The following is a 22,695-nucleotide window of genomic DNA, read 5'->3' as shown; positions in this document are numbered from 1 at the left end:
ACACCGGAAGCCGGATGCAGAAGACCGGAAGTTGGTCCTACGAATTTGATGTCCGTAACACACAACTAAGAGCCCGCCCCTGCGGCCGAGGTGTTATGGTGCGGTGAGCCGGCTAGCGGCTGAATGCAGACTCTGGGCGAGCATAAGCGCTTGCGACAGTGGCGATATCTGGCGGACCGGCTCCTTCCGCGGCCTCTGCTTTTCTTTGTGTTCTGGCCGAGTTGCTGAAGGCCTGGCTTCACCATCTTCGCTCGAAGGCATCTGATAGCTAGCGACCGGTTTCCCGTGTGTTGCGAGCATAGGAAAAAAAAAAAGGCTGTTCGTTCTAGACCAGGGCATCTCAAGTTCGAGTTAATGAGATGGTAGGAAGCCAAAGCAGTAACATTTTAACAGTATTGGATTGTAGTTCTTTGGCCTTGGAGATCGCAAGAATCTGGTGGTAAGTGATGTTTTCCCGTCTTATTACTGAGATTTTTTTTCCTTCGAGAAGTTACCAGTTGAATAAAATGACTTGCATTTTTATTTTAATCTTAACGGAATAGGCTTCACCTAAACCTGATAGAGCACACCTGTGATCCCGGCAGTAAGGAGGCTGAGCGGGAGAAAGACTTGTAAGTTTGAGGCAAGCCTGGGCTAAGTGAGAAAGCTTGTCTTTAAAGAAAAAGAAAAAAAAAAAACTTTAAACCTCTCTTACGCCATAATTTATTTTTCATACCCTGTGTCCAAAACCCGTGGGTTCTGTGAGTGGTTGGCGGCCCATGGTGCCCCTGCCTTTTAAATAATCGTCCTTAGAATATCTGTGGTTGGGGTTGGGGATTTGGCTCAGTGGTAGAGCGCTTGCCTAGGAAGTGCAAGGCCCTGGGTTCGGTCCCCAGCTCCGAAAAAAAGAACCAAAAAAAAAAAAAAAAAAAAAAAAAAATCTGTGGTTTAAGAGCCGCAGCAAAATAGGCTGTGATGTTCTAACATTTGTCTTTCAGGTTATCCTGAGGATGAAGGAGAGCTTCCCCAAGCAACAGATAGTTTAAGGAGGAGAGCTAGTTGTGTATAGACCGTATTTATTGCCTTCAAGTAATTGGGTTGAAGATGAACCCGGTGAACCCCTTCAGTGGGCAGCAGCCCGGCGCCTTTGCTGTGTCTTCTAGCGCCACGGGAACATTTCAGACTAAGTCACCATTCCGATTTGGCCAGCCTTCCCTTTTTGGACAGAACAACCAAGCCAGCAAGAGCCTGGGATTTTCACAGGTACCGAACTTTGCAACACCCTCTGGTGGAAGCCATTCTTCCTCTTTGCCAGCCTTTGGACTTACCCAAACCTCAAGTGTGGGACTTTTCTCTGGTCTGGAATCCACACCTTCTTTTGCAGCTACTTCTGGGCCTTCAAGTTCATCTGTGCCCGGAAATACGGCATTCAGCTTCAAGTCAGCCTCCAGTGTTGGGGTTTTCCCAAGTGGCCCTACTTTCGGGCCGGAAACTGGAGACGTAGCAGGTTCTGGTTTTAGGAAGACGGAGTTCAAGTTTAAACCTCTGGAAAATGCAGTCTTCAAACCCATACTGGGGGCCGAGTCAGAGCCGGAGAAAACCCAGAGCCAGATTGCTTCTGGGTTTTTCACATTTTCTCACCCTGTTAGTAGTGGGTCTGGGGGCCTCACCCCCTTTTCCTTCCCGCAGGTGACAAACAGCTCAGCAACTAGTTCAAGTTTTATCTTTTCGAAACCAGTTACTAGTAATACGTCTGCCTTCGCCCCTGCTTTGTCTAACCAAAATATAGAGGAAGAGAAGAGGGGACCTAAGTCAGTGTTTGGGGGCTTGAATAGTAGCTTCAGTACTTTCCCCATGGCGTCACCTGGATCTTTGGGGGAGCCCTTCCCGACCAACAAAACAAGCATCCGCCAAGGAGGTGAGGAAGCCATCTCCCAGGTGGAGTCACATCCTGCCCTCATGAAAGGATTAAAGAGGAAAGAGGACCAGGATCGCTCCCCAAGGAGACATTGCCACGAGGCAGCAGAAGACTCAGACCCCCTGTCCAGGGGTGACCATCCCCCAGATAAACGGCCAGTCCGCCTGAATAGACCCCGGGGAGGCACTCTGTTTGGTCGGACGATACAAGAGGTCTTCAAAAGCAATAAAGAAGCAGGCCGTCTGGGCAGCAAGGAATCCAAAAAGGACAGTGGCTTTGCGGAATCTGGGGAAAGTGACCACTTGGCCATCCCAGGAGGGAGTCAGTCCACCCTGGTAACTTCCCGGCTTCCACCTGTGAATAAAGAGGAAGAAACAGAAGGTAGAGATGAAAAAGAAGGTGGGTCCTAAAAGTGTGTGTGACCTCGCTGCAGAGCTCTCGTACGTTTCCTCGTGGTCACCTGGTTTAAGTCCCATGCATGAACTTTGCTTTTTATACCGTAGTGGCTCCTTTCGCTTGGAAGTATTGTGTCTGATGGACTTGTGTGTCTGCTTTCTGAACTCCAGATTCTCTCCGGGGAACGTCTGTGCGGCAAAGTAAAAGAAGCGAGAGCACAGACAGCCTGGGGGGCATGTCGTCTTTAGAGCTCACGGCCATCCAGTGCAAGAACATCCCCGACTACCTCAACGACAGAGCCATCCTGGAGAAACACTTCAGCAAGATCGCTAAGGTTCAGCGGGTCTTCACCAGACGCAGCAAGAAGCTCGCCGTGATTCATTTTTTTGATCATGTGAGTACTTGCAACTTGCCTATAGCTCATCCTAGGTTTAGAATTATATATGTGTATAAACGTTTGTGTGTATATGTGTGTGGGCAGGTATGGATCACGATAGAGACGGGGTCATGAAAGAGAATAAGGTATAATGATACACAGGTGTGTATGAAACCCATTCCTAGGCATGCTTGCTGAAGTAATTTTATTTTTTTTCTTTTCTTTTTTTCGGAGCTGGGGACTGAACCCAGGGCCTTTCGCTTGCTAGGCAAGCACTCTACCACTGAGCTAAATCCCCAACCCCGCTGAAGTCATTTTTTTAAGAGAGTAGAGGAGAAACTCTACTTAGGGATTACAAAATGTCTGCTTGGGATGATGAGAACGTTCTGGAAACAGATAGTGCTACGATCACCAGGCATGGTTGTCACACCTTTAAGCAGACCACTCAGGAAAAAGACAAAAAAGGCCAACTGTCCTAGGTTGGATCTCTTGGTGCTAGAACGATAGGTGGTTGTGAGGCGTCTGGTAATGGTATTGGCGACTCAGCTTGGGTCCTCCAGAAGAGCAGAGCAGCAGGTCCTCTTTCTCTCTAGTCCTTAGATTTGTACTTTCATTTTCATTCTGTGTGTTTGTGCACATGCGTGCGTGTGTGCGTGTGTGTGTGTGTGTGTGTGTGTGTCTGGAGGTCAGAGAACAACTTTTGGAGGTCCTTTCTATCTACTCTGTGGGTGCAGGAGATTGAACTCGCTCTGGCAGGTGCCAGGTACCCAGTTCAGCTGTCTTGCTGGCCCTTCTCTTATTTCTGAGTAGCCTGTTCCATTTTTCAGCACTCTGGTTACATTGTGGTCTCTCTGTGTCGTCATACTTTGTGGTTGTGAACTGTTTTTCAGGCATCTGCAGCCCTGGCTCGGAAGAAGGGGAAAGGTCTGCATAAGGACATGGCTATCTTTTGGCACAAGAAGAAAATAAGTGAGTTTTCCACTATTGTGCTCTCAGTCTGATGCTCTGTGCAGGGTTCTGACATGCGAATGTGGGTCCTTTCCCCAAAGCCAGCGGTTCAGCTGGCTAGCTCCAGCTGCATCCTGTATCTCACAGCCGTTTCTTTGCATTTTGCAAACCTCGTTCTGACCCTTGTGTCTTCAGGTCCCAGCAAAAAACCCTTTTCCCTGAAGGAGAAGCAGCTTGGTGAAGGTGAAGCCAGCCAAGGCATAGAGGACTCTCCCTTTCAGCACTCCCCTCTGGGCAAGCCCATTGTGAGGCCTGCCACCGGCAGCCTCCTGAACAAAAGGTGGGTTCGTCTTCCCGGGAACTGTTCAGAAGAAGGGCAGCCTCGAGCTATGGGGCCGGCTCGAGCTATGGGGCAGGTGCAAAGAGCTTTTGAATCCCTGCCCTCACGTGGGTGAGTCTCGGACAGCTGGACTCAGTCAGGCAATCCTGTGTCAGCCTTCGGGGTTATTGGAGCAACATCTCCTTTATTTAGGCTTTGGTTTTGGGGTTTTTGTTTGTATGTTTGTTTTTTTGTTTTTTTGTTTTATTTGGGGAGAGGGAAGTTGAGACAGGGTCTTATCATGTATCTCTGACTGTCCTAAAAGTCATTATATAGACCAGGCTGCCACCAAATTCATAGAAACCCACCCGTTTCTGCCTCTCTAGTGCTGGGATTAATAAAGTCATGTGTCACAACGCCTGGCTGGCTTCTTTGGTTTTAATGCTGTATTTTCTTAGCTTTAGAGGACCAAAAGGTCTTGAACGATTAGGAAGTGGAAGTGGTCCAAAGGCCCCAAATGTTTGTTTTCTCCGTAGCTCTCCAGTGAAGAAGCCCGGTCTTCTGAAGATCCACCAGTTCGAGGCAGATCCTTTTGACTCTGGATCTGAGGGCTCCGAGGGCCTTGGTTCTTGTGTGTCGTCTCTTAGCACCCTGATTGGGACCGTGGCTGACACATCTGAAGAGAAGTACCGCCTTCTGGATCAGAGAGACCGCATCATGCGGCAAGGTATGACGCACAGAGACACGTTCCAGATTCCCTGCAGGGTTGTGTTGAAGCAGCTTCTGGGGAGCCACAGGGCTCTACCACCACTGACTCTTGGGATTTCTGATAAGCTGTGCCTGGTCTTACTGTGCGCTGGTCTCTGGAGATGTGAGCTGCGTGTACTAATGTGTGATGACCGCGTCTGTCTGTGTGTGTGTGGGAGGATGTAGGGGAATTACACTGATTATTGGTAGAGAGGAACAGGTGTCTGAAAGGCAGAAGTGAGAGGGGATTCTCTGTTTCAGGCATTGTTCCCCTTCGGAATGTTAGACTGAATGTACTACTCTCAAAGAATGTTAAAATAACATTACACGTGCACGGTACCCCATATGAAAACCCATGGATTCTTTACAATTTTTTTTTAAATTTATGTTTATTTTACTTGCATTGGTGTTCTGCCTGCATGTCTGTCTGTGTGAGGGCATCAGATCTCTGGAACTGGAGTACAGAGAGCTGTGAGCGTCCATGTGGGTGCTGGGAATTGAACCTGGGTTTTCGCAGGAGCATCTTGTACTCTTAACCTCTAAGCCACCTTTCCAGCCCCTACGATTTTTTCTTAATTTTCAGCTGTGTGAGATTTCTTTACAGCTCTTAAACGCATGCTAGCTTTGAACTTAACAATTCTCCTCTCTCAGCTTCCTGGGATTACACATATCTATCCCACCTGGCAGGATTTATAGATTTGGCGATTTATGCATTTCTAATAAATTTATTGTCTTAGGGTTTCTATTGCTGCCATGAAACACCATGACAAAACCAAGTTGGGGAGGAAAGGGTTTGTTATCGTACATTACCAGTTCATAGTCCAGCATCGAAGAAGTCAGGGCAGGAACCTGGAGGCAGGAGCTGATGCCAAGGGCATGTAGAAATGGCACTGTTGGATTGCTTCCAGTGGCTTGCTTATTCTGCTTATAGAACCCAGGACCACCAGCCTAGGGATGGCGCACACACACACACACACACACACCCCATGGGCTGGGTCCTTCCATGTCAGTCACTAGTGAAGAGGATGAACTAACTGTAGGCCTTCAGCTGGATCTCACGGAGGCATTTTGTTTATTGCGTTTCCCTACTCTCAGATGACTTTAGTTTGTGTCAAGTTGACATTAGAATGTCCAGGATTCTTATGACAAGGAAACCTGGCTCAGTCACACGTATCCACAGTCCCAGAGCCTGGCCAGCTGTAGCTGAGAGCTCTGTAGAGGCAGGACAGTCTGCTGTACCCAGTGAGCTCCAAGGTAGCCTGAGCTAAGTAGTCCAAAAAGCAAAACCAAACCCAAAACATTCAAATGAGCTTAAACTAAGGACTAAAATATGTATATGTTGTTTTGAAAAGTTTTGCTTAAAACCTTTCATTCTGTGAGTAAAGAGAATGGCACTCACTGAGGTAACCGGCGTTCTCACCCAGGTAACTTCATTAAGCAGTTCTGAATGCTAAGACAGAGTCCAGGATACTAGGATATTTTTACTCCTCCATACCCTCTCCCCCGCCCCGCAGGGTTTCTCTGTGTAGCCCTGGCTGTTGTAGAACTCACTGTGTAGACCAGGCTGGCCTTGAGCTCACAGAGATCTGCCTGCCTCTGCATCCTACGTGTTGGGATTAAAAGTGTGGGCCACCATGCCCAGATTATTTGTCTTTAACAAATTTAGAGGGGGAGAGGAGGAGAGGGAGGACAGACAGACAGACAGACACAATCTTACTATGTACTGGCCTCAGACCCTGAGATCTGCCTGCCTCTGCCTCCCAAGTGCTGAGATTAAAGTTGTGTGCTACTGGCGTCCAGCCTGCAGATTTAATTTGTGATTACATTCCTGCATTATTACATAACCCCCTGAGGCCATGGTGAGAAATAGGGACTCTGGCAGAGCACACTTTTAAGTGCTCTGTCTTCTAACATTTTTAAATGTTCTATTTTACGTGTGTGAGGTTCTCTCTATACTTGTCTATGTACTGTTTGTATGCCTGTTGCCAAGGAAGGCGAGACTCCATTGGACCGGACTCACATAACAGTCGTGACCTGCCATGTGGGTGCTGGGAATTAAGCCTAGGGCCTCTAGAAGAGCAGCTAACGTTCGTAATCACTGAGCTGTCTCTGTAGTTCCTGTCTTCCATCCTAAGTCTGTGGTGAGTGTGTTTGACGATTGGAGAGGGAGGGATGTAGCTGTGGCTAGGGGCTTTCGTGAGACAAAGATACCGATCGTCTGGCAGGGTGGGCCACGAGGCCTATCGCAGAGGCCCAAGCTTAAGAGACATTTCTTTTTGTGCTGACCGTTGAGGGGCAGTGCCCAGATGAAGCAGGATCTCCATGTTCTAGACTGACCTGAACTCATTACGTGGCCCAGGCTGGCCACAGATTTAGGATCCCCTTGCCTCAGCCTCCTGAGTGCGGGAATTACAGGCAGATTTCTCCGTGCTTTATGAAAGTACACGTCATTAGTACTCCTGTGGTACATGCATCCTTACCTCTGGCTTGGTGTCACTCAGCTCGGGTGAAGAGGACAGACCTGGACAAAGCAAGGGCGTTCGTCGGGACGTGCCCTGACATGTGTCCTGAGAAGGAGCGGTACCTGCGGGAGACTCGGAGCCAGCTGAGCGTGTTCGAAGTTGTCCCAGGGACTGACCAGGTAGGGCCCCATGTGTCATAATGGCTTCTGCTTTTCTCCTGCTGCTTGGATTTTGATTTTTTAAAAATATATTTGTTTACTCTGTAAGTGCAAATGTGTATGTGCGTGTGCACATGTGCCACAGTGAGTGTAAGAGTTGCTCCTTCTACTGTGTTCTGAAGACTGGACTCGGGTTGTCAGGCCTGGTTTCAAGTGCCCTCCCCTACACTGAGCTATCTCAATGGCCCCTAGTGTTTTCTTTGTGTCTGGTTAATGGATTTTTGAGACAGGGTCCGTCTGTATAACCCTGGCTGGCCTAGAACTCACTCTGACGAGGCTGGCCTCACAGTCAGATCTGCCACCTCTGCTTCTGTCCCCGGCCAGCACTGTTTTTGTTTGTAAATTGGTTCTGTTTTCCTGGATCCTGACTGTTACATGTGTGTGCCGAAGGGTGTCGCCTTCCCTGCACTTGAGCTGTTTCCCATTCTAAGTTGTTTGAAAGAGTTTGCACAGTCTGCATTCTGTGTCCTTCAGTTCTGCTTGGCCCAGGGTCTCCAGCCTGGCAACATGTGTCATCGTTGACCCAGGGCTTCTGCTCTACAGACAGCCAGGGCCCGCGTCTCCACCGCTGCACACGGCTGTTGTCTTCTGCAGATGGGAGGTGGAGCTACAGCCCCTCGTGGGAAGTTCGCACCTCCTCCATCAGGCCTGCACCTCCTCCATCAGGCCTTGACCCATGGGACCCTGCCCTAACCCTTTCTGGTCCTCACTCCCATTTCCAGTTTATTTATGGTGTGTTGGTCTAACTTAACACTTGAACACAGCTGAGATCCGTCCTGGTGCTTGAAGCCCGTCTACCTGTTACAGCTGTGCTTTGGGTGGGCTGTCTGTCTTCATGCACATTCCTATCCCTCTCACACCCTCTTGATGCCTTGTTGTATTTGCCTGACTCAAGTTTCTTAGCTTTTATTGTCCTTGAAATGTCTCATGTTTAATGGAACATTTTCATTTAACAATTACATTCTCAAGCATTGATGTCATGTAGATGTGTGTCTTAGGATTTTACTGCTGTGAGCAGACACCGTGGCCAAGGCAACTCTTAGAAGGACAACATTTAATTGGGGCTGGCTCACAGGTTCAGATGTTCAGTCCAGTATCATCATGGCAGGGAGCATGGCAGCGTCTAGGCAGGCATGGTGATGGAGAAGGAGCGGAGAGTTCTGTATCCTGAGAGTTTATCTTGATCAGAGGGCAGCCAGGGGACTCCCTCTGTAGGCAGCCAGGAGGAGGCTCTCTTCCATCCTGGGTGCAGCCTGAGCAGAGGAGACCTCAAAGCCCACTTAGGAGTGACACACTCCTCCAACAAGGGCCTGCCCCCTCCAATAAGGCCACACCTCCTGATGGTGCTGTTCCGTATGGACAAGCATTCAAACCACCACAATGTGTACGTGATTTCCTCCTGAGTTTTAAGGTCCAGAAAACTGCCATGAAGCAGTTTGTCCCTATTTCTTGCCCCCAGGTGGACCATGCAGCAGCCGTGAAGGAGTACAGCCGGTCCTCTGCGGATCAGGAGGAGCCCCTGCCACATGAGCTGAGACCCTCAGCAGTTCTCAGCAGGACCATGGACTACCTAGTGACCCAGATCATGGATCAAAAGGAAGGCAGCCTTCGGGACTGGTATGACTTCGTGTGGAACCGCACACGGGGTATTCGGAAGGTATCTGCTCCCTCCAGTCAGATAACTAGGAAATGCCGTGTATATTCACAAAGTGAACATCTAACTTTCGTTTTACACAGATATTTTTATCTGAAACAAAAATAGAATTTTCTTTGAGCCCTTATAAAACTATTTGATTGTTTCATTGGGTTAGTTTCAAGTTCAAATGTAATTCAACTCATAAGCATAATTTTTTTTCTCATAGTTGATTCTTCGTGGATCTTGTGTGTTTGTGGCTTCTGTGTGAGCGGTCAGTGCATGTGTGAGTGTGTAATCCTCCTCTAATCTTGAACAGGACATCACACAGCAGCACCTCTGCGATCCCCTGACGGTGTCTCTGATCGAGAAGTGCACCCGATTTCACATCCATTGTGCCCACTTCATGTGTGAGGAGCCTATGTCCTCCTTTGATGCCAAGATCAACAACGAGAATATGACCAAATGTCTACAGAGTCTGAAGGAGATGTACCAGGACCTGAGGAACAAGGGTGTTTTTTGTGCCAGCGAAGCAGAGTTCCAGGGCTACAATGTCCTGCTCAATCTTAACAAAGGTGACATTTTGAGGTATGGTTTCTGATTCAGAAGTTGGACCTTGATGTATAGAAGTTCCGTAGTGCAGTTGGCAGACCGAGTCAGGAGCAAGCACTGGGAGCAGCACTGGGACCAGCATGTGCCGTCCCTCTGGGAGTCCTGTCAGGGGTAGCAGTTCAGCTTTCAGAATGTTTGCTCAATGGCATGTGCTAGAAGGAGGAGTTAAATGACATCAGAGAAGGTCGGTTGCTGGAGCAAATGAAGTTGAAATGCTGGCTTGGCATTTCAGTAGACCTTTAGGAGGGGAGACAGGGAAACTAACATGGAAAGCAGTGCAGGATGACGCCAGACACCCTTGGTCTCCTGTGTACATGTATGGGTGCCTGTGAATACACATGCGGGCGCCTGTGAATACACATGTGGGCGCCTGTAAATACACATGTGGGTGTCTGTAAATACACATGTGGGTGTCTGTAAATACACATATGGGTGCCTGTAAATACACATGTGGGTGCCTATAAAGACACACCGGTTATATTTTCTGTTAGGCTGTTTTGTTAAACAGGTGTCAATCAGTTGGCATTAGTTTGAAATAATTTTTTAATGACTGATGGCTAAATTATTTCTTAAACTTTTAAGAAATCCTTTTAAGTTATTTATTATGTATTATTTACTTATTTATTTTGTTTTTTTGAGACAGGGTTTCTTTGTGTAGCCTTAGCTGTTCTTGAACTCATTCTGTGGCTCAGGCTGGCCTGAAACTCAGAGATCCTCCCACTTCCACCTCTGAGTGCTGGGACTAAAGACACGGCCACCATGCCCAGCTGTTTATCATCTGTCTCAGATTTTTATTTAGTATTGTTTTTTAATTGTGTGTAGTATGTGTCTGTGAGTCGGCCTGTGCATGTGAATGCAGAGTCCCATCAAAGCTGAAGAGTGTGTCAACTGTCCTGGAACTGAAGTTGTAGACTAGTGTGGGAGCCACCTGACATGGGTGCTGGGAACCTAGCTTGGGCCCTTTGCAAGACAAGCAAGTGCTTTTAACCCTTGAGCCATGCTTCCAGCCCCACAGTTTATTATCTTTTTAAAGAGACGCTTTAAAAGCACACATGTGATCCTATTAGAAGCTCAAAGCCATGTTTGTCTACATAGTGAGCTTGGCTCTCACCTAGGATACAGAAGATTCTGTCTCAAGTGGATGGGTGGGTGGGTGAGTGGGTGGATGGGTGGGTGGATGGGTGGGTGGATGGATTGGTGGATAGATGGGTGGTTGGGTGGGTGGATGGGTGGATGGATGGGTGGGTGGATGGGTGGGTGGATGGGTGGGTGGATGGGTCGATGATGGATGAGATAGGTGGAGGAGGGGTGGATGGGAGACCATAGTGTACCAGCTGAGTGTGAGAACGGCAGCTGATTATGGGACTTGGACTTCAGTGGTCTGTGTTACCATTCAGACTTGCTGTCTCAGTATTGCTGAAACATAGTTAGTTATCCGATTGACCGAGATCAACATCCTGACCTTTACCTCCCTGACCTGCAGAGAGGTGCAGCAGTTCCACCCTGACGTTAGGAACTCCCCGGAGGTGGACTTCGCTGTCCAGGCTTTTGCTGCATTGAACAGCAATAATTTCGTGAGATTCTTCAAACTGGTCCAGTCAGCTTCTTACCTTAATGCGTGCCTGTTGCACTGTTACTTTAACCAGGTGAGTGGAGCGCCTGCTGCCGCCAGAGTAAGAACAGGAGCAGGAGCTATGCAGCGTGTGCTTCTCTGTCCTGCACTCTGCCAGGAGGGAGGCCAGCTGTCTCCTCAGGGCCCGTCACAGCCCAGCAAGGGGCTTCTGCTTTAGTCTTGTATGACGGGATACCCGGTCTCCACCAAGAGACCGTGGAGTGGAGTGCAAACATGGTTCACAGAAATCTTAGGAGTGACAGGGTGAGTTCCTGAAAACAAACCACAAACCACAAATCCTGTATTGTACAAAGTCCTTTACGTTGAAATTATTAATATTAATAAAAATTTTGAGAGAACAGTAGTGTAGAAAGACTCTGGATAAACGATTTTGAGAGTGAGGCTGCTGCTGATAAATTCATTTCACTCAGTACCTGAATTGTGCTTTTCCACTTGGCCCTGTCTGTGGCTTGGGGTTACAGAGGCCTTCAGAAGACCGCTTACCCTCTGTAGTGAGAGATGCCCAGGAAGGAGCATCACGCTTCTTCTCAGAGCATGCCCTTCTGTGAACATGCCGCCAACAGGAGAGGGCGGTCTGGAAGCTACTAAGCCTGCAGTTCTGCGCTCCCAACTTTCTTCTCTTGGATCACACCAAGTCCTGGAAATGCACAGTCATATTCTAGGCAAAGAATTCATTTTCAAAAGTCGTATTTCTTTTTTTAACTTTATTTTTTGAGATTATAATACAGTTACGTCATCTCTCCCCTCCCTTTCTTCCCTCTAAACGCCCATGCTCCAGTCCTTACTCTTTCAAGTTCATGGCTTATTTCTTCATAAATTGGTGTCTATGTGTCTATATATGTGTGCATCTGTCTGCCTGTCTACACACACACACACACACACACACACACACACACACACACACCCCTAAATATAAGGACACCATGCTCAGTCTTTTCGGGACGGACCATTTGGTGTGCTCTTCCCGCTCTCGGCCTCCTTTCGTTGCCTGTTGTTCTGTGCGAGGGTTGAGGCCTCCTGGACTTCCCCTGTCTGCATCAGTGTGACTGTTGGTGCTGTCCTTGTTCAGCTCATGCTTAGCCGTGCTGGGGAGTCTTCATGAATGTCGCTTCTGATTTCTGACACATCTCATGACAAACCTCCTGGTCCTCTGGCTTTCCCAGCCTCTGCTTCCCGCCTCCCATACTGTCCCCGAGCCTTAGGTGTGGGAGTGGGATTGGAGCTGTGCCCTTGGCATTGGGTCCAACAACTCTGCACTTTGGCTGGTTGTGGTTTTCTAGAATTGTTTCCACCTGAGGCGTGCGGACTACACAGGACAGATATTTAGGGAAATGGCAGTTAGAGGAAGATTGGTGGCTTCACCAGCCCTGCGTAGGTGGCTAGGTTTCCTTACCAGGCACGATTGCCCTCTCTCTGAGCAGGCCTTAAGTCTAGCGGGAGAGCTGTTGGTCACTACCAGGCTGTGTGTCACCAACACACCCAGAAACTAGAAGGTTTCTGCCAGGGAGTTCTGCATCCACTTCTCGATGATGTTCCTGCAGTTTGTGTCCTCTCCTTACAGATTTGCAGTGTTACAGCAGATAGTTAGGGGGGATTTTCTCACTCTCCAGCAGCAGGCCTGCCCTTCACAGCCCCGACCCCTCCAAGCTCCTGCTTTCCTTGTGGTCACTTCCGTTTCCTGTCTCTCAGGTCTCTACTTTACACATAATCCAGAGAATCTTAAGTCAAGCAAAGTCAGTTGTCTTTCCACTGCCCGAATGTTTTCAATCCAGATGTCACCTGGTGGTGTTTGCACATGGTGGCTAGCGTTTCCCAGACTTCTCTCTTCTACACTGCTGCCTTCTCAGGTTGACCCCCGAAGCAGATGGTTAGTCATGGACTTCCAGGTCCAGAGCAGGAAGTTTGATGGTGGTTGTCCTCAGCGGCCAAGGAGAGAGAGAGTAGTTACTACTATTTACATGAGTGGCTTTACTATATGATATTGGCTACCATAGGTAACTTCACATAAGGAAAATCTGGATTTTTTTTAGAGTCTTATATATACATATTTAAAGATTTATTTGTTTCTGTTATGTACACTGTTGTCTCCTCAGACACACCAGAAGAAGGCATCAGATCTCATTACAGATGGTTGTGAGCCACCATGTGATTGCTGGGAATTGAACTCAGGACCTCTGGAAGAGCAGTCAGTGCTCTTAACCACTGAGCCATTTCTCCAGCCCAAACCTGGATTTTTTTTAAAGGAAACCTTTCCACTGACAGCGGCCTCTGTGGTCCTGAATCTTAAGCCCTTTCTTGCTCCTTCAGCCCAGCTCCAGCTGCCCTAGTGCCTTCCTGTTTCCTTACTCAGCAGAGCTCACCCTGATCTCTCAGTGCTCACATTGCCTCAGACTGCCTTTCCTCTTTGGTTACGTGATCTCTGTTAAATGTTCTTACACATTTACATCTTCACTCTGGTGTCTTCCTAGCTTTCCGGTGGTGTGGGGATGGGGACTTTGATGCTGTTGTTTGCACTGTACTCTGAGCACTAAGAATACACCAGACACTGCTCTCTCCAGGAGAATTGCTGGCAATTAGTGACCCCTGGGAGGAGACAGACAGCATAGGCCCCCAGAGGCCCCGACACCTAAACAGGCTTTCCTTCGGATTTTCGTGATTTTCTTTGGTGTCTTGTTATGTATTTGTTACACTGCTATGAACCAGTTTTGTTTTTATAATTTAATGGCTTGCATTTTCTCCCACATCCCATAGATTTCCGTGGTTTCATTACCTGGGCTACTTTTGGTTCAGGGGATGCTAGACACTTTGTTTTCATCCCCCTCCTCGAGGGATACATTCTGGTTTTTCTTATAAGTAAACCGCCCCATACCATCTCTTTCTTTGGGACTGTTTGGCAGTTTTCATTCCTCAGTATCTGAGTGTCCATAAGCCCAGCTCCCTAATTGGTTGATTGCTCTCACAGGAACTGAGCTGTAGCAGGAGCTCAGGGTTGTATGGCTGGCTTTCTACGTTTTTTCTGAGCTTGTATTGACGTGGCTTCTTTCAGATCCGTAAGGATGCCCTCCGGGCACTCAATGTGGCATACACTGTAAGCACACAGCGTTCTACCGTCTTCCCCCTGGATGGTGTTGTCCGCATGCTGCTGTTCCGAGATTGTGAAGAGGCGACCAGCTTCCTCAATTACCATGGCCTCACTGTGGCTGATGGGTAAGAGCTGAGACAGAACCTGTGGCCTTCCGTCTTCTCTGCCCCTTCCCTTTCCTTTTCCCTTCTCTTTCTGACATAGGTCTGCTTTCGGGGCTCTTGTGGGTGCTGCTTTCCTGCTGTGAAACTAGGGATTCCCAATGAACATTTGGGGCCACACCAAGCTCACCCTTTGTTTGAAATAGGGTCTTATGTGTAGTCCTGGCTGGCTCGGACCTGGCATGTAGACCAGGCTGGTCTCACTGAGACACACGGAGATCCACCTGCCACTGTCTCCTAAAGTAGAATAAAAGGTGTTCACACCCAGGCGAATAAAAAGAACCAGACCCAGTTCTTTCTTATCCCCAAATCATTGTTCTTCGTCAGTTACCAGACAACCTAAAGATGAAGATAAGACTTCTCCATTCTGTTCACTGAAGATTGCCTTTGCTCACCCATGTTTGCCCCCTGCACACCTGATAGACGACCTGGGGAATTCTAGGAGGCCCTGCTGAGGTGTTCTGTTCCTGTAGTCAGGGAGCCACTGGCGATGCTCACAGGCTTCTCCTAACAGATGGCAACATTACAACTGACACCTATGCTTGTGTTTCCTCAGCCCACGGCAGCTCTTCCTTCTAGCTCTATCCTCAGGGGGTGGGCCGCCATCTTTGAAAAAGGACCACAGTAGTTTGTGTCATTCCGTGCATGACTGGAAATGCCCTGGGTCATGATTCCCCGAGACGAAGCTTTCTCGTGTCACACCTGTCCAGTCTTGCTTTGATAGGGGATCCAGTAGTTGGGAGTGAGGAGACATAGCCGTCTTCTTTTCCTGCTGACTCCTCTCTGCACTCTTTGTGGTCTGGTAGCTGTGTTGAGCTGAACCGGTCGGCATTCTTGGAACCAGAGGGACTATACAAGGCCAGGAAGTCGGTGTTTATTGGCCGGAAGCTGACAGTGTCAGTTGGAGAAGTTGTGAATGGAGGGCCACTCCCTCCTGTTCCTCGCCACATACCTGTGTGCAGCTTTAACGCCCAGAACAAGTATGTCGGCGAGAGCCTGGCTACAGAGCTGCCCATCAGCGCTCAGAGATCTGGTGGCGACTCAGCAGGTAAGTCAGTCACGCTGTAGTACGTCTTCCCTCTTGGAAGCCTCCCTGCCACCTGAAGGTTCTGTCTCGGCCAGATGCTTAAATGTCTCTCACCTTGCCTAGATTTGGAGTTGTGAGGCCCTGGTTGGGCTTGTGGTACTACGGTGCGGTTTCCACACAAAGCATCTGTTACCCTATGCCATGTCCCTTGAGCTGTTGTCAGGAGGGCAGTCTGTTCCTCGTGTTACCGGTAGCCCCGTGTCCTTCATAGACTTAGTTCTGTGGTTCTGGAACAGTGTCTTCATCCGTGTGTTTCTTTCTAGGTGGTGGGAGAGGAGAGGAGGTTGAGGCGGAAGTGGATGTGACGCCATTGGCTGTCCTCCCACAGCCGCCTCCTGTGCCCTCAGCCACACCAGTGCCTCATGTCCAGCCACTGACCCAAGCTGTGACTCCTAGCCTTTTCCAGGCCTCCACGCAGCCTGAGGTGCTGCTGCCAAAGCCCGTGCCTGTGTACTCTGATTCGGTGAGGATCTTGCATATTGAAGCTTCATGGAGTCTGGAAATATTCTGTGCAAGGGCACTGTGTGCCTTGGTCTCCTTAGATAGGAGGGTGAGGGAGAGAGGATGGAGCTACTCAGGGTCACAGCCTGGCTGAGCTAGGGCCACTGCCTTCAGTACCTACAGGGGCCCATCTTCATCACAGCAGTCAGGGCTATACTTGAGTGGGTCCCTCCCATAATACCCAGCTGAACCCTGCGTGTCTGTTCTGACTCATGCACCTGCTCCTGTGTGACACACCCAGCAATGGACTGACCAGGTCTGTGGGTCACAACACTGCTTTGTACCTGTTGACAGAGGGTGGCTTTGGTTTTGAGCAGATCTTGTTTGTTGAATAAGTGAGAACTTAATTGTGTCTCACTGGCCTCTCAGATGCTGGGCACTGTCCCTACTGGAGGCCAAGAGAGCTTAGAGGCAAAGCCTGAAGGTCACAGAAATTGAGGACTTCGATGTGCATAAGAAATGACGGATAAAGGTGCTGCTGGGCCACCTGCAGGGCAGTCCTCAGCAGGCTTGCCCTAAGCCCGTGGAAGGAAGGCCCCTTTCTGTGGTTCAGAGGTCTTCCTGGAGAACTGCACCAACCCTGCACTGAGGTCCCTGTGCTTTGCTGGGACCTTCACAAACATCACTAAGGGTCTTCATCCGAGATGTCTGCCTTGGCACACTGCCTGGTCTGACCCCATGCTGCTCTCTCCCTAGGACCTAGTACAGGTGGTGGACGAGCTCATCCAGGAGGCTCTGCAGGTAGACTGTGAGGAAGTCAGCTCTGCTGGGGCAGCCTACGTAGCCGCAGCTCTGGGGTGAGTGAGTGGCACCTAACATGCCAGCCCGTCTTGCTTGGCCTTCCTTATAAGGCTGTTCTTTCTCCCTTATCCGCAACCCAGTTCTGTGTGGTTAAGACCCACGTTACTGTTCCATTTACAAAAATAAGATGATTTATGATATGAAATAAGTACACTGTAGCTGTCTTTAGACACACCAGAAGAGGGCATCAGATCTCATTACAGATGGTTGTGAGCCACCATGTGGTTGCTGGGAATTGAACTCAGGACCTCGGGAAGAGCAGTCAGTGCTCTTAACCACTGAGCCATCTCTCCAGCCCCCACTTCTTTGTATAGGAACATTCGTTGTATGTGTTACTAATTACCATGATTATCCAGGTTAGCATACTAGCACGGCATGGCAGCCATTACTGCTGAGCCCCCTTGCCCGCCTGTGATTGGTTTTCACATGCTGAACTGTTCCAGAACTCAGTCTCACATGGCAAGAGGGAATGGTGCTCACTGGTTTCTGCTCTGTTTTAAGAGTCTCCAATGCTGCTGTGGAGGATCTGATAACAGCTGCCACCACAGGCATTCTGAGGCACGTTGCAGCTGAAGAAGTATCCATGGAAAGGCAGAGGGTAGAGGAAGAAAAGCGTCGGGCTGAAGAGGAAAGGTGAGTATGTCTTGTTTCCATAGATAGATGGGCATGGAGGTCAGTTTGCACCAGCCCTGACCCCCTGACCTCTGACCTCTGATCCCCCTCCTGCCATCTGACCCTGTTAGGCCATTCACCACCCTCATGATTTGAGATTTGACTAAGGGAAGGGGGTGTGTGTGTGTGTGTGTGTGTGTGTGTGTGTGTGGGTGTGTGTGTGTGTGTGTCGTGTCTATGTCTATGTCTATGTCTATGTCTATGTCTATGTCTATGTCTGTGTGTGTTGGCGGGTGGATGGCATATTAATGTGAGTGCAGGTTCCTGTGGAGGCCAGAAGAGGGCGTTAGGTCCCTGGAGCTGCAGTTACAGGCAATTGTGAGCAGTGTCATGTGGGTGCTGGGACCTGAACCTGCAAGAACACTATACATTCTTAACCACTGGACCATCTCTCCCGTCCACATCTATCTTTATTAATTTTTTTACCTCCCCGCCCACTCCCTTTCTTTATTATTCCTAAGTATTATCTTTGCGCTTTTTTTCTCTTTACCTCTAGGTTGAAGCAAGAGAGAGAACTGATGTTAACTCAGCTGAGCAAGGGCCTGGCCGCAGAGCTGACAGAACTCACGGTGACCGAGTGTGTGTGGGAAACCTGCTCCCAGGAGTTAAAGTGAGTGGAGTACTGTGTCCTGAATGTCACTGCGGTAGGAGGAAGGAGGGACTGTGGCCAAGCTGGTTGTAATGTATGTATGTATGTATGTATGTATGTAAGTAAGTAAGTAAGTAATCAGGGTCTCCATAGCCCTGGCTGTCTGTACACAAGCTGGCCTTGACCAAGCTCAGACATGCAGGCCTGGCTTCCCAAGTGCTGGCATTAACGGCTTGTAGACAGCCAAGTGTAGCACGCTGTTCTGATAGGGAGGCGCTCTGCCTCAGTGTCCTTGTCAGGAGGCATGAGATGTGTCTGTTGGCAGATTTCCTAGAGAGCCTTTCTGTAGCGGGCCACATGCCATTGTTCTTCAGGTAAGGGAGCCTTTCTAAAACTCGTGTGTGTTAGGCTTCCTCAGCCTTTTCACTGAGAGCTTTAATCGTTTCGCTGTTGCGCTTCAGGAAAGAAAGCCGCCTGGTCGTGGAGGAAAGTCTGCCAGTGTGTTTATGTCTACTGAGAGCGGGTGAAGCTGGCGGACCACAGTGCACAGCACAGTCCACCACACAGAGGCAGAGCCTTTTCAGTCGATGGTTCCTTCCATTCCTGTCAGGAGGGAGCCTGCTTCCCTTTGCTCTAAGGAAGAGCTCTCACAAAATGATGGCAAATGTCTGTTCTCTGCGGCAGGGCACACTTGTAGCTCAGAATGGCTTAACACTGTGTAGTTCCTGTTGGGCTTGAACTTGGGTTATTCTTTTATGCCAGCCTCCCATGTACCAGATTAACTCAGTATATAGTTTGTGTTTTGTTTTCTAAGACAAGATCTCACTATATAGTCCTGGCTGGCCCTGAACTCACTTTTTCAGGCCAGAGTAGTCTCAAACTCAGAGAAAGCCACCTACTTGCCCCTGCCTCCCGAGTGCTGTAATTAAAGGTGTGTGCCACCATGCCAAACTCGTGAATTTATTTTTAAAAAATAAAAACCCAGGGCTTGATGACATGCGAGATAAATGCCTGCAGGTTTAGGTATTGTAGAGTTTGCTCTCTGTACCTGCAAGGCTGAGTTACTGGGAATGAATCTCCTCTGTTTATGGTTACTTCCGTTTTAACTTGATAGTTTTTCTGCTGCTGCCTTGTTTAATAGAATTCTTTTATTTAAAAGTTTCTTTTCTAAGGTCAGAGAGATGGCTCAGTGATTAAGAGCGCTTGCTGTTCTCCCAGAGGTCCTAAGTTTAACTCCTAGTATCTACAGTGGGTGCTCACGGTCACGCGTTACCCCACCTCCAGAGACTCGGAAGCCCCTTTCCGGTCTCTGCAGGCTCCCAGCATAGGAAGCATACACACCTGCATCACGTGACATTCTTTCTCTTTGTATCTGGGTACAGCCATACATGCCTGTCATCCGGATACTTGTGAGGCTGAAGGAGAGGAACAGGTTTTAGCCACCTCAGGCTACAAAGCAAATTCTGGGGCCAGCTGAGCCGTCAGCTGTCTTTGAAAAAGAGAAAAGTCTGAGATACTGATTTATCTGAGGGCAACCATGATCTGACCAGAGAAAGCCATTCCTAGTAGCCACTCATGTTTATCGTGTGTGGATTGTAGATAGCACATACTGCTGGTGAGACTTTGGAGTGGGCTAAGTAGTCATTTAAAAATAAGAGTTCAGGGGTTGGGGATTTAGCTCAGTGGTAGAGCGCTTGCCCAGCAAGCACAAGGCCCTGGGTTCAGTCCCCAGCTCTGAAAAAAAAAAGAAAAGAAAAATAAATAAATAAATAAATAAATAAAGAGTTCAAAGGCCCTATTGCCGAGCTTAACGGCCTGGATCCCGTCTCCAGAGCCCACCTAGTGGACATTGTCTGTAACCTCCACCTGTACCCATGGTGGGTGCACTGGAGGTAACACCACCCCCCCCCCGCACCCACCTAACAGAGTAAAGTTTATGTGTGGAGGCTCCGAGTGTGGGCTCTTGTTAGGTTCAGCTGCTGTGCTCAAGTGGTGCTCTCACCTCAGGTTCCTGGGTATTAGGAACAATTGTGAGTTACAGCTTTATTTCTGGATTGTTACAGCGGCCTGTTTGGACTTGAACTGGCACCCCATATGACATTTTTCTGTTATCTTCCCAGGTTTCTGCTTTTAAGTAAAAATAAGTCTTGAACTTTCTCTTACAGTGGAAATGTTATATGTTATTACATTTCCACATGCCATCAGACTCCAGCTTTTTCTAGGGTGGTGCAGCAGTCAACACCAGGGCCTTACACATGCTAGGCAGATACTGTCGTGGTTTGGTTTTCATGGCTGTGATAAAGGCCATGACTGAGAAGCAGCTTGGACAGGAAAGGGTTATGTGCCTTACACTGCTCTGTCACAGCTCATCACTGAAGGAAGTCAGGACAGGGACTCAAGGCAGGAGCTGGAGCGGAAGCCGTGGAACGCTGCCTGTTGGCTGGTTTCCCCTTGTTTGATTGCCTTCCTTCCTTATACACCCCAGGACTGCTTGCACAGTAGTCCACCAGCCCAATCTGGCTGGGCCCTCTCACATCAATCATTAATCAAGAAGATGCCTTACAGACTTCCCTATCTTGGCAGTCGGATGGAGACGTTTTCTCCATCGAGGTTTTTCTTCCCATAGTGGCATACCACATTCCCGGCCCAGACTCGCTCTTTTAAAGCAGCCGCTTAAGTGTCCGTAACCTTTGGTGTAGCTGTTTCTGTGGTCATCGCCCTCTATTCTAGGAGTGCAGTAGAGACCGACCAGAAAGTCCGCGTAGCCCGCTGTTGTGAAGCCGTCTGTACACACTTGGTGGATTTGTTTCTTGCTGAGGAAATTTTCCAGACTGCAAAAGAGACACTCCAGGAACTCCAGTGCTTCTGCAAGTATCTACAAAGGTTAGTCCTGTGTTCTTACGGAGAGAGTCCACCCACACACAAGTCTTTTATCGGTTCTTTCTACGGGAGCTATGAGTTCATTAGCCAGAGAGGAAAGGCTCACAGATTCATAAGGACGACTATCTGAAGGAGATGTGGAATATCCTGTATTTGAGCAGATATTTATAGAGTGCTTGATTGTTATCTATTGTGTTTTATTGGCAAATGTCTTTGATTTATTTATTTATTTATTTATTTATTTATTTATTTATTTATTTATTTATTTATTTATTATAAGTACACTGTAGCTGTCTTCAGACACACCAGAAGAGGGCATCGGATCCCATTACAGATGGTTGTGAACCACCATGTGGTTGCTGGGATTTGAACTCAGGACCTCTGGAAGAGCAGTCAGTGCTCTTAACCACTGAGCCATCTCTCCAGCCCGGCAAATGTCTTTGAATATGTTAGACAAATAATTCATGATGGCTTCACTAACATGAATGATTCTCTCAAACTGGTATTCTCTTATAAAAAACTGATACTGCTTTTAAAAAAACAAAAACTCAAAACCATTTATCTTTTAGATTTATTTTATTATCTTTCTTGTATATGGTGTTTTGTCTGCTTGTTTGTATAAGAACCTCATGCATGCCTGGAGACCAAGGATGTCAGAAGAGGTGTCGCATCCATTGGAGCTCAACTTAGAGACAGTCGTGAGCTGCCACCGTGTTAGGAATTGAACTGGGTCCTCTGCAAGAGCAACGAGTACTCTTGACCACAGCACTAACTGCTAATAGTGATTCTTTATGATGGTGTTACCTCGTGGTAACTCACTGTGAGCTGAAGATGCGTTTACTACCCCTGCCCTCCCCGTACCACAGCTCAGCCACAGAATGCACTCAGCAGCAGGGGGATTGCTTTCTTGGCTGCCTGGGTAGTAGGTGTAGAGGGTTTTCTCATGATATTGAGAAAGAATCTCAGATCTAGGACACAGATCTAGGACAAACCTTAATGTGGGGTTCTGTAACTGACTCTGAGGGTTGCAGAAAAATAAAATGACGGCACTAGTCAAGGTTTCTGAATGTGCAGTGACTAACGGTCAGTTCACAATCAAACGTGTGAGGAACCCAAGATCATGTTTGGTATTGCTCGCTCCTCTGCCTATCACACTTCACTGTGGCTGAAGACATAGCCTGTGGATTCTCCACCGCTGTGCCGTCATACGAGTGAGTGAACATTGTCTGACTCAAGACAATGAGTCTTTCTATGGAGGACCTGAAGTTCCTTACTATTCAGACAAAGCTTTATGCTATAGGAATAAACTAGTTTAGTTAGGGAAAACACAGAATCTTGACTATTTCCTTAAGGATTAATCTATTACTTTACGTGTGTCAGTGTTCTTCCCGTATCTGTGTCTGTGTGCCATGCGCATGCAATGCACAGATAGCAGAGGAAGACTCTGATTTCCTAAGACCCGAGTCACAGACTGTGGGAGCTGGGAATTGAACCCTGGTCCTCTGGAAGAGCAGCCAGTGTTGTTAACCGCTGGGCCGTCTCTCTGGCCCCTGAGAAGCTCCAGAGCCATAATATTTTAGTATCCTTACCCCTTAGAGGCTGTCAAAGTGCTACAACTGGGTCACATTGTGTTAGACAAGACAAGCATATCTATGTCCTTAGTACGCAAATTATGTTCATA

The 22,695-nt window shown here is 48.3% G+C and overlaps 1 protein-coding gene across 1 annotated transcript in view; it reads left to right on the top strand.

Annotated features, from left to right (window-relative positions):
- The first annotated feature begins 946 nt into the window (after window positions 1-946).
- The window catches only part of Mcm3ap (minichromosome maintenance complex component 3 associated protein), a 37,306-nt gene continuing 15,557 nt past the window's right edge, over window positions 947-22,695 (top strand). The window contains exons 1-16 of the mRNA XM_032911045.1: window positions 947-2,296; window positions 2,464-2,687; window positions 3,560-3,638; window positions 3,813-3,957; window positions 4,473-4,663; window positions 7,185-7,324; window positions 8,823-9,020; window positions 9,316-9,584; window positions 11,092-11,254; window positions 14,288-14,448; window positions 15,291-15,532; window positions 15,835-16,034; window positions 16,769-16,869; window positions 17,375-17,506; window positions 18,042-18,155; window positions 20,865-21,017. Coding sequence (XP_032766936.1) covers window positions 1,084-2,296; window positions 2,464-2,687; window positions 3,560-3,638; window positions 3,813-3,957; window positions 4,473-4,663; window positions 7,185-7,324; window positions 8,823-9,020; window positions 9,316-9,584; window positions 11,092-11,254; window positions 14,288-14,448; window positions 15,291-15,532; window positions 15,835-16,034; window positions 16,769-16,869; window positions 17,375-17,506; window positions 18,042-18,155; window positions 20,865-21,017 — 3,725 coding nt within the window. The 5' untranslated portion in view covers window positions 947-1,083. The remainder of the gene's footprint in view (window positions 2,297-2,463; window positions 2,688-3,559; window positions 3,639-3,812; window positions 3,958-4,472; window positions 4,664-7,184; window positions 7,325-8,822; window positions 9,021-9,315; window positions 9,585-11,091; window positions 11,255-14,287; window positions 14,449-15,290; window positions 15,533-15,834; window positions 16,035-16,768; window positions 16,870-17,374; window positions 17,507-18,041; window positions 18,156-20,864; window positions 21,018-22,695) is intronic.

The sequence above is a fragment of the Rattus rattus genome, chromosome 8 (genome assembly GCF_011064425.1).
Source record: "Rattus rattus isolate New Zealand chromosome 8, Rrattus_CSIRO_v1, whole genome shotgun sequence".
Lineage (NCBI taxonomy): Eukaryota > Metazoa > Chordata > Mammalia > Rodentia > Muridae > Rattus > Rattus rattus.
Note: the sequence above shows the minus strand (reverse complement) of the source record. Positions and strands in the feature narration are given on the sequence as shown.